Source organism: Muscardinus avellanarius (genome assembly GCF_963383645.1).
Source record: "Muscardinus avellanarius genome assembly, chromosome: 11".
In the NCBI taxonomy this organism is placed as follows: domain Eukaryota; kingdom Metazoa; phylum Chordata; class Mammalia; order Rodentia; family Gliridae; genus Muscardinus; species Muscardinus avellanarius.
In genome coordinates, this window is record NC_137797.1 from 95,920,845 (window position 1) to 95,932,713 (window position 11,869).

General features: G+C 49.1%; 1 protein-coding gene across 1 annotated transcript; it reads right to left on the minus strand.

Moving 5' to 3' along the window:
- Window positions 1–4,267: 4,267 nt before the first annotated feature.
- TEX52 (testis expressed 52) lies at window positions 4,268–8,282 on the minus strand (the record flags this gene model as incomplete). Its single annotated transcript, XM_080704960.1, has 2 exons — window positions 4,268–4,562; window positions 7,729–8,282. The coding sequence occupies 2 exons, from the start codon at window positions 8,280–8,282 to the stop codon at window positions 4,268–4,270; spliced, it is 849 nt and encodes a 282-aa protein (XP_080561086.1).
- Window positions 8,283–11,869: the final 3,587 nt, after the last annotated feature.

Here is an 11,869-nt window from a genome sequence, read left to right on the forward strand (position 1 = left end):
ATAGTAAAATATTCAAGGCTGGGTACTTATAAAGAGGCTTAGTAAGCTCACAGTGTTGAAGGTTTGAGATCTCGGTGCTGGCATCTCTCTGCTCTGGGTGAGGACCCCCATCTCTATGTCACGGGGGCGGGGGGATGGCATCGGAACCCAGGGGCATTCTACCTCCAAACAACACCCCCAGCCTATTTTTTTTAATTCTTTATTTTGAAACAGGGTCTCACTGAGTTGCAAAGGGCATCACCAAGTAGCTGAGGCTGTCCGAGAACCGCGATCCTCCTGTCTCAGCCTCCCAAATGTTGGGATTACGAGCATGCGCCATCACGCCCGGCTTGTTTTGTTTTCTGAAACAAGGTCTTGATGAGTTGCTGAGAGCTTTGCCAAATTGCTCAGGCTGGCCTCTAGCAATCCTCCTGTCCTGGCCTCCCAAGTACTGGGATTACAGGCTGCACCACTATGCCCGTTGAATAGGTCCCTCTGTTAAAGGTTCCACCCCCTCTACCGATGTCATGTTGGGGGCTGAGCTTCCAACACACGAGGACGTGGAAACCAGATCTAAAGCACAGAAGACAACTTGGGCCTTTGGTGCCTGGTTTCCTTCCCTCAGACCGGTGTTTCAAGGTTGATCCAGGCTGCATCAGTACTTTATTCCTTTCTCAATTTTTTATTGTGGCAAAGCAAACATATTTTAAAATCGACCATTCTAACTATTTGTAAGTGTACAAATCAGAAGAATTAAGTCCATTCACAATGTCATGCTGCCACTACCGCGAGTTCTCAAACTTTTACATAATCCTCCCCAACAGAAACTCTGTGCCTGGTAAACAATGACTCCACACCTCTCTCTTCCAAGCCCCTGAGTCTGGGATTCTCACATATGGAATCAGACAACATGGCGCCTTTTGCATCTGGCTTCCTCTAATCAGCATGGCCTGCCTGCCTGCCTGCCTTCCTTCCTTCTTTCCTTCCTCCTACCCTCCCTCCCTTCTTTCTCTCCATCCCTGTCTTCTATACTGGAGATTGAACCTAGGAGCATTTTACCGAGCCCTGTTTTTCATTCTTTATTTGGAAACAGGGTCTCACTAAGTCACAGAGGACCTCACTAAGTAGCTGAGGCTGTCCATGAACTGCGATCCTCCTGTCTCAGCCTCCCAAGTACTTGGATTACAGGCATGAGCCACTATGTCTGGTTGCATTTTTTTTTTTAATTTTAAAACAGAGTCTCACTCGATGGCTTAGAGTCTAAGTTGCTGAGATCGGCCTTGAACTTGTGATCCTTCTTTCTCTACCTCCCAAGTATGTTGTGAGTCAGAACTGAAGAAATCATGGGCATGTAGGAATGCAGTTTCTGCCAGAGTAGAGAGCTCACTCCCCTTATGGGTGGGAAGAGGCCACAAACTCCACCCAGCTGGGATTACCAGCGTGCACCACCACACCCGGCTCTGTTTTTATTTTTATTTTTATTGTTTTGTGGTGCTGAGGGTTTGGGCATTCTACTTCCAAGATATACCCCCAGCCCAATTTTTTATTCTTTATTTTGCAACAGGGTCTCACTAAGTTGCAGAGGGCCTCACTAAATAGCTGAGGCTGGCTGCAAACCTGCAATCCTCCTGTCTCAGCCTCCTAAGTACTGGAATTACAAGCGTGTGCCACTACGCCTGGCTAATTTTTTTTTAAATTTTGAAACAGGGTCTTGCTAAGTTGCTGAGGGTATGGCTAAGTTGCTGAGGCTGACCTTGACCTCTGGTCCCCCGTCTCAGTCCCCCAAGTGCTGGGATCACAGGCATGTGCCACCGTTCCCAGGTACAGTGCATGAGGTTATTTTTGTCCAAAGAGTCCTTTGTATCCTCATCAATTCCAGTCTCATTCCAAGTGGGTTATGAGAATAGAGGTAACTTTCCTTTTCCCTACCTCCCTACCTCCCTCTCTTCCTTCTTTCCTCCCTTGGAATTGAACCCAAAGGTGCTCTACTACTGAGCTACACCCCTAGCTATTTTTATTTTTTGAGACAGGCAACTTGCTAAGTTGCCCAGGTTAGCCTCGAACTTGAGATCTTCCTGCCTCAGCCTCCAGAGTCACTGGGTGCGGCAGACTGACTCAATCAGGATGGCCGCTGAGTCTGCTTGAGATTGATTCATCTCAGAAAGATGGGCAAGGATTCAGGTGCAGTTCTGCAGCCACTTATCTGCAGCAATTCTTTCCCTTCTATGAAATAAATTCCTTTAAGTTCCTATTCACGGTGCTTCGGGAAAGAATCTGACATGGACAAAAGCCTCTTGAGTGACTGACACTTTATTACAAGAACCCAGAAAATTTATATCCTTCACCAGTGAGATTAATAGTAGAAAAGAGAAAGGAGTGCAATCACTGCAAAACAATAGTGAATGACGTGTAAACAAAGTAAAAAAATCTAGTCCGGCATTCAAGAGATTAGCTCCGGATCTTCTGGATCTTCTCCGGATCTTGCGGTAGATCAAGCTGCCCTTGCAGACAGGCAGCTCCAAAGGCAAAATTCCAGAAGACACAGGCACACCCAGGGCTTGGAGAATAGGCCTCTCATGGAATCTTCTTTAACTTTTTTGGAACTTTCCATCTCTAGGGCTTAGTCCATATGGCAGGCATGGGGAGATATGGCGATCCAGAGGGATGCGATGGAAGTCTCCCAGGTGTCGTCCGCATTGCCTTCTAAAGTCTGAAAGCTTTAGCAAGCTCACAACACAGTTTGGCAGATAAACACCAAAAAATAACATGAAGTTTTTAGATTTAGTTGTCAAATGTACTTCCCTAGCTGCAGAGCACTTTTCCTCAAACAATAGGCTTATTAGAAGCCTATTCATCTTATAAATAATCCATATTCCTATCACAGACCCTTTGCAACATCCTTTCATTTTCTGATTACCCTGATTCTCTCTTTCCCATTTGGGACAATCTTAGGATAAGCTCTTCTTCATATAAGAATCCTTTCTTACTCTCATCATATTTCCTTTCTTTTACACTTACACATTTATTATATCTGTCCTTTGTTCTGACATATCCATTTCTCAGGCAGCGCTCATACTAGGTGTAAAGGTCAAGAATCTTCCTAGCCTTTGGCTCTATTGTATTGGGCAGTATTAGCTGCTCATCAACTAGGCTGCTTTGATGTCACACACAAAGTTTATCTTCTCTGTATCTAGGCTGGATCACAAGGAAAGGGGTAAACAGAGGCATCGGGTTGCCTCCCTTTTAGGGCTTTTATTGTAAGTTAATGATTAGAATGAAGGTCAGAGATAGAGGGGAAATCTGCATTTTGTAATTGCTGTTACTGGAATGTTTTCCACAGCATCTGAATTCTGACTAGATTTTATTACCATTTGAGCAAAGCCGAGGACGTTTAGAGGCTTAGACAATTACCAAAAAGTTTATTTTCCACAAACTCAGTTTCTCTCACAGTCCTGATCTTACATCACGGGAGCAATTCGTGCGGAAAGTTAAAAGAATCTTCACCAAAAGAATAATAGTTATGAAAGAATATCTAAGAGTGGGGGAGTACTTTGGCCAGAGACAACACTTCCTCTCAGGGCTTCACTCACTTTGAGGCCCAGCCAATGAACTGCGTGGGAAATCTTCTTCACGCAGATGCCGAGGAAAAGCAAGTAATCTCGGCAACTGGGATTACAGCCATTTGCCACTGTGCCCAGCCAGAGGTAACTTCTTATCCACATTTCTTTTTCTTTGTTGGTACTGGGGCTTGAACCCAGGGGGCAATCTACCTCCGATTTATATCCCCAGCCCTTTTTATTATTTGTTTTGAAACAGGGTCTCACTTAAGATGGCTGAGAGCCTCACTAAGTAGCTGAAGCTGGCGGTGAACCTGCACTCCTCCTGTCTGTCTCCCAAGCACTGGGATTACAGGTGTGCACCGCCACGCCCGGCATTTCCTACAGTGTCTCTTCCCCCACCCCAACACACACGCACATGCGCACACACATACACTCTCTCTCACCTCTTCCTCCCCACTCCTTATGGCACGCCCAGGAACTGAAACCTGTCCTGTTCTTGCTGCTCCCTCCTCCCCGCCCCCATCCTCCCATCAAGGAAGACTCAGAACGCTTTAGAGTTGCCGCAGCGCATCTCAGGGGCCTGGGGTACAGCGGTGGCTTGAGGCGGGGCGGGTGGGGAAGGGCTCTTCTGCAGCAGCTCCAAGCTTCCTGCTCCGGGTGCCTTGGCGGAGAACACTGCAGCCCGGGCTCTGGGCGCCGCCAGGGTCCCCACACACCTGGAGGCTCTTCTACGTGCGTCCAGGTCTCCTCTTCCTCTTCCTCCCCAGGGAGCTGCCCAGCTGTGCCCTGGACAGGTAGTAGAGGGGCAAGGCGGTGCGCTCCTCTATCAGGATCCGGTAATCCCTGACCAGGTCCTTGCTCAGGGGTGGGCTGGGCAGCAAGGCCAGCTTCTGCGCCCCCTCCTGGTAGTGAGACAGATGGTTCGGGCACGGCCAGCTTCTGGCGAAGTCGGTGGGCAGCGGGTTGGGCAAGAGCTGGAGGCCTCGAGGCTCAAGCCTCCCACCAGCCGTGATGTGGCAGGGCCTGTTGAAGGAGACAGAGAGGGGTGAAGGGGCGCTCTGGCCACGGTGGGGAGCGCGGGGAGGGAGGGCCACTCTGCCTCCCACAAGCAGGCTGGGGCCGGGCTGTAGGAATCCCTCTGCAGCGTCCTAGAGGGATGTGCATCTCTGCCAAGTGGCCTGGACGCTGACACTGTGTTTAGCCATCAGGCTGCTGAGATCTTGTCTAACTAGTAGATTTTCCATCCTTTGACATCTATATACAATGTCACTAGGCAGATTCTGGGTGGGTATTTATTTATTTATTTATTTATTTATTTATTTATTTTGTTGTATTGGGGATGGAACCCACAGATATTCTACCTCCAAGCTATACACCCAGCCCTAGTTTTATTCTTTATTTTGAAACAGGGTCTCACTGAGCTGCAGAGGGCCTCACTAAGTATCTGAGGCTGGCTGTGAACCCCGATCCTCCTGTCTCAGCCTCCCAAGTGCTGGGATGACAAGCGTGCGCCACCAGGCTCGGTTTTTACTGGGGATTGAACCCAGGGGTGCTCTACAACTGAGCTGCGTCCTCAGTCCTTTTAAGTATTAACTGATTAGTTAATGTGTGTGTGTGTGTGTGGTAGTGGGAATCGAACCCAGGGGTATTCTACTTCTGTGATACCCCCCCCAGCTCTGTTTTATTTTTTATTTTTGAAACACAGTCTCCCTGAGTTGCTGAGGGCCTTGTTAAATTGCAGAGGCTGGCCTTGAATCTGTGATTCTCCTGTTTCAGCCTTTCAAGTATTGAGATTACAAATGTACACTACCAGACCTGGCTTTTTTTAAAAAATTTATTTATTTATTTATTTTTGGTATTACTGGGGATTGAACTCAGAGGCATTCTATCTATATTCTATCTCTCTCTCTCTCTCTCTCTCTCTATATATATATATATATATACTATCTATATTCTCTCTCTCTCTCTCTCTCTCTATATATATATATATATATATATATATATTTTTTTTTATTACTGGGGATTGAACTCAGAGGCATTCTATCTATATTATATATATATATATATATATATATATATATATATATATATATATATTTGTATTACTGGGGATTGAACTCAGAGGCATTCTATCTCTGAGCTACATCTCCTAGCCCTATTTTGTAAAAAAAAAAAAAAACAAACAGGTTCTCACTAGGTTGCTGAGAGCCTCGCTAAGTTGCTGAGGCTGGCCTTGACCCTTCAATCTTTTGTCTCAGCCTCTGAGTACTGGACTCACAGGCATGTGCCTTTATGTCTGGTTATTTGTATTTATTTGGTTTTTGTGTGGTGCTGGGGATTGAACCCAGAAGCATTCTACTTAAAAGCTACCTCCAGATCTTTTTATTTTGAAACAGAGTCTTGCTAAATTACTGAAGGTCTCCCCAAGTTGTTGAGACTGGCCTAACCTCAAACCCTGATCCTCCCGTCTCAGCCTCCCAAGTACTGAAATTACAATCCCAGATCTTTTTGATTTTTTGAGACAGGGTCACTCTAAATTGCTCAGGCTGACCTTGAACTTGGGATCCTACATTGGTCATTAGGCAGATTCTTATCTAGATTCTCTTTCCAGTCTCACCTTTTCCACTAAATCAGTGCCCCTGGGAAGACAGCACTGAGCTCCGCATAAATGGACGGCTTCCTCTTCACTGTTGGCCTGTAGTGTTAAATTGAACAGCAGGGAATTGACAATTGCAAACTGTTGAATATTGGCAGACTTCCTATGCTTCAGCATGCTTTGACCTTGAAACAGCAGATGCTCGGCTATTAGGTGTTGCTGGTTAATTCTAGAGCTCTGGGTCCTGACCACACAGTAAACTCTCCCTGGGGAATATGGGCGTGGTAGCACACACCTGTAATTCCAGTACTTGGGGAGCTAAAACAGGCGGATCGCAGGTTTGAGGCCAGCCTCAGCAAGTCATGAGACTCATCAACCTAGTGAGACCCTGCTTCAAAATAAAAATAAAATAAAAATAGTGCTGGGGCTGTAGCTCAGAGGTAGAATGCCCCTGGGTTTCATCCCCACCACCACGGGAAAAAAAAAAAAAAAAAAAAAAGAAAAGAGAAAAAGAAAAAGAAAAGAAAAAATGATTCTCCCTGGGGAGCTTTTAAACATTCCATAGGGCTGGGGAATGTGGCTCAGGGGTAAAGCACTTGCCTAGCATGTGATGCAAAACCCTGGGTTTGATCCCCAGTGCTGGAAAAAAAAAAAAAGTGAATGAGTGGATAAATAAATAAATGACGCCGGGCGTGGTGGCGCACGCTTGTAATCCCAGCCCTTGGGAGGCTGAGACAGGAGGATCACGCAGGTTCAAAGCCAGCGTCAGCTACTGAGTGAGGCTCCCAGCAACTGAGACTCCGATTTCCAAATAAAGTATAAAATAGGTCTGGGAGTATTGCTCAGAGGTAAAAAGCCCCTGGGTTCCACCCCCAGTACCACACAAAATAATAAAAATAAAAATAAATAAGTAAATACACCATGCTCGGGCTGTCCCCCAGGACATTTAGCTTGAGTAATTCAGTTTGAGTCTCTAGGATGAGATTCAAACCTTAGCACGCGGGTGGTGTGTGTGTGTGTGTGTGTGTGTGTGTGTGTGTGTGTGTGTGTGACTGGGGACAGAATCCAGGAGCATTCTACCTCTGAGCTACACCTCCAGCTCTTTTTATTTTTATTTTTCTAGTGTTTCTTTATCTTTTTCTTTTTTTTTTGGTAGTACTGGGGGTGGAACCCAGAGGCTTTTTACCTCCGGGCTATACTCCCAGACCTTTTTTATATTTTATTTGGAAACAGGGTCTCACTAAGTTGCTGAGAGCCTCACCAAGTAGCTGAGGCTGGCTTCGAACCCCGTGCGATCCTCCTGTCTCAGCCTCCCAAGCGCGGGGATTACAAGCGTGCGCCACCACGCCCGGCTTATTTTTATTTTTCCAATGTGAAACAGGGTCTCACTAAGCTGCTGAGGGTCTAATTCTCTGAAGCTGACCTCACACCTGCAGTCGCCCTGTCCCCGTCTCCCAAGGACTAGAATTACAGGTGTGTGCGCCATCAACTCCAGCTTCGGCAGCATCCTTAAGCTCCTTGAGGGTAGGGACCAAGCCACACGCCTCATTCTCCCCGGGTAGGCCCCGGAGCTCGGGCTGCCCCTCGTCCTACCTCCTGAAGCCTGCGGGGGGCAGGATGTGGCCGTGGGCGTCGAGCGGGGGCGCTCGCACCTCGCTCCTCCACTTGAGTCTCTCCACCTCCCGCAGCTCCTTCACCGTCCTCAGCAGCACCTGGTTCTTCCGGTGCTGGTCCAGGAAGATGGGCGTGGAGTGGATGTAGGCCAGGAAGCTGCTGCGCCCCATCCGCGAGGGCGGCGGGACGGGGACCCGCGCCGGGGGCCCGCGGTGCGCGTGGGCGCGGGTCAGCCAGCGCCACACGTTGCTGTCGTAGGGCCGGTCGGGCCGCGCGGGGACGGCGGCGGGCAGGCGGCCCACGTCCAGCCAGGTGTGGAAGCCCCAGGTGTGCGGGGCGGCCCTGCACGGGCGCAGCAGCCGGCGGCGCACCTCGGACTTGGCGTCGCGGCAGGGCGGCGGCCGCAGCGCCAGCTGCTGGTAGGCCTGGCGGGTGAAGCCGGGCAGCTCCCGGCCCGGCCCGGGCAGGAGGAACTCGCGCTGCGCCCGCGTGCGCCGGGGCGGCGGCGGCTGGTGCACCGTGGCGTAGACCATCTAGGGGAGAGAGGTGGGAGCGAGCGGGGTCGACCGAGCGGGCAGGGCCCCGCGGCCAGCCTCCTCCAGCCCAGGGCGCGGGCGGGCATGCCTGCCACCCCAGGGCTTGGGAGTGAGACAGGAGGGCCACGGGTTCGAGGCCAGCCTCAGTTATGTAGGGAGCCCCTGAGCCACCTAGCGAGATTCTGTTCCAAAATAAAATAATAATAATAATAATAATAATAATAATAATGATAATAATAATTAATAATAATAAGCTGGGCATGGTGGCGCACTCTTGTAATCCTAGCGCTCGGGAGGCTGAGACAGGAGGATCCCACGGGTTCAAAGCCAGCCTCAGGTACTTAATGAGGCTCTCAGCAACTTAGTGAGACCCTGTTTCCAAATAAAATATAAAAAAATAAGTCTGGGAATATAGCCTGGAGGTAGAAAAGCCCGTGGGTTCTACCCCCAGTAAAACACACACACACACACACACACACACACACACACACACACACACACACACACACACTTTTTAAAATATATATAAAAAATAGAACTGAGTCTGAAGCTCAGAGGAAGAATGCCCCAGGCTTCAATCCCCAGTGACACACATACACACACACTGGGGCTGGGGTGTAGCTCAGAGATAGAGTGTCCCTGGGGTCAGCCTCCAGGACCAATAAATAAATAACTTCTTCCTCTCATGTACCTTTTCTGACTCCAAAAACCCACCTGTTTCTTGGGCCTGGTCCCCTATGTCACTCCTAATGACTAGGTTATTCATTTATTTATTTTGTGGCACTGAGGGTGGAACCCAGGGGCTTTCTACCTCCGGGCTACAATCCCAGACCTATTTATTTTTATATATACTTTATTTGGGAACAGGGTCTCACTAAGTTGCTGAGAGCCTCACTCAGTAGCTGAGGCTGGCTTCGAAACTGTGCGATCCTCCTGTCTCAGCCTCCCAAGCGCAGGGATTCCCAGCGTGCGCCACCACGCCCGGCTAATCTTTTCTTTTTTGGGTGCTGGGGATTGAATCCAGAGGTACTCTACTTTGAAGCTACACACCCCAGCTTTTTATTTTGAAGTAGGGTCTAAGTTGCTGAGGGACTTGCTTGGTTGCTAAGGCCTGCCTGGAATCTGTGATCCTCCTGTCTTACCTTCAAAGTAGGATCACAGGTCAGCACACCATGCCCAGCCCCCTAAGTCATTTCTTTTTCTTTTCTTTTCTTTTCTTTTCTTTTCTTTTTTTTTTTCCGGTACTGGGGATGGAACCTAGGGGCATTCTATCTCCGAGCTACACCCCCAACCCTATTTATTTATTTTTTATTTTGAAACAGCGTTTCACTGAGTTGCAAAGGGCCTCGATAAGTAGCTAAGGTTGACTGTGAACCGCAATCCTCCTGTTTCGGCCTCCCAAATGCTGGGATTACAAGCGTGCGCCACCCCACCCAGCTTCCCCTAACTATAAGACCACCCCAGTGGGTGGGTTTGGGGGATGTGGTACAGGTTAAGAATCCTTAACTGAAAATCCCAAATCCAAAATGCTGGCCACTGACATGATACTGCAAGTAGAAAATTCCACACCTGACCTGACATGATGCATTGCAAACAAAATGCAGGCAATACTCAAAATATTGCATAAAACTACCTTCAAGTTACATATATAAGGTATATGTGAAGCATGAATTTCATGTTTAGACTTGGGTCCCATCACTAAGGTATTTCATTATAGACATGTAAATATGTCAAGATTTAAAAAAAATCCCAAATCTGAAATACTTCTGGCCTCAAGCATTCCAAATGAAGGGATGCTCATCCTCGGCTCGCCAGGCAGGTCTCAGTTCTGAACTGTTTACAGCATTGTAGGACCAAAAGGGCAGCCTTTCTGGACAGCCCCTTGTTGAGCTAGAGATAAAGGCGGGCCTGGGGCAGGCCACCCTACCTGCAGGAAAGGCTCTTGGACATGAGGTGGGCAGCCCAGCCCTCCTCCGAGGGACTTTTGCGTCTTAGCAGCCATTCTTCTTCTGAGCCTCAGAGCCGGAGACACAGCCTTGTAGGAAAGCCCTCTCTGGCGCCATTGTTTGCTGCCAGGGTTGCTATGGTGACTCTGGCTGGCTGGTGATGCAGGGGAGGCCTTACCTGTCACTGGAGACTGCTGGCCCAGAGGCCCCTGGCTGCCTTTCAGGCAGGAGTAGGAAGGCTGTCAGCTCTCCTGAGAAAGCTGGTGATTGTGGCTGTTTGGAGCCAGGGGTTGGGAGGGGGTGGGTACACTTCTAGCCCAGGAAGGTTGGGGGAGAGCTGAGCAGGTTTGCTTCCAGGCCCGGGCTGGGCGTGGGGGTGGTAATGACACCTGCAACGGGACCCACTTTGTTCTGTGTTGAGGGCGAGGGCTTACTAGCTTACTATTCTCCTCCTCCTCCTTTTTTTTTTTTGTGGTACTGGGGATGGAACCCAGGGGCATTCTACCTCCCAGCTACACCCCAATCCCTATTTTTTATTCATTTTGAAACTTGTTCTGAGTTGCAAAGGGCCTAAGTAGTTGAGGCTGGCCGCAAACCTGGATCCTCCTGTCTTAGCCTCCCAAATGCTGGGATTACAAGCGTGCGCCACCATGCTTGGCTCCAGCCTATTTTTTATTCTTTTTTTTTTTTTTTTTTTTTTTGTGGGTCTAGGGATGGAACCCAGGGGCATTTGACCTCCGAGCTATACCCCCTGCCCTATTTTTTATTCATTATTTTGAAACCGGGTCTCACTGAGTTGCAGAGGGCCTCACTAAGTAGCTGAGGCTGTCCACGAACCGCGATCCTCCAGGTCTCAGCCTCCCGAATGCTGGGATTACAAGTGTGCGCCACCACGCCCGGCTTTATTCTTTATTTTGAAACAGGGTCTTACTGAGTTGCAGAGGGTCTAAGTAGCTGAGGCTGTCCACAAACCACAATCCTCCTGTCTCAGCCTCCCGAATGTTGGGATTACAAGCGTGGCCACCACGCCTGGCTTGAACCTGCTGTTCTTACTGAAGAGCCAACAAAGCCCTCAGTCACCCACCAGGTCCAGAAGTCCCAAGACAACAAGGAAAACAGGTCGGCTGTGCAGAGCCAGCACTGGGAACATGAATTTCTGCATCAGAGCAGGTGCCGAGCAGGGTGTGGGAGGGAGGGAATTCACATGGAGCCCCTCTGTTCCCACAGGCAGTGGCAGGCCTGGCTTCTTTGGTCCCTACTCCAGCACCAGCCCTTTGTTTTCCAGCCCTTCCAGACACCAACAGACGAGAGATCGCCAGTCCCACCCTGGATTTTATTCAGCAGGTAGTTACAGTAGTGTTACAGAGTTGCTCACATGTGCGCAGTCAGCTGAGGCCTAAGGTGGTTCTTTGCAAAGCTGAGATGCAAGCTAAGGAAGCCAGGCGGGCCAGGGGCCTCTCCACCTTCGCGAGCCTCTGCCTGAGTTCTCATCAGAGCCAGTCTCCCCGGCATGATTAGGGACATTTTCAGAGAAACACCTAACGGGGGCACATCTGGGAACTCAACACTGCTTCAGATACATCTGTCCGCCACCTCTCCCACCCCAATCCAACTCTTGACCCCATATGAGACCTTCTT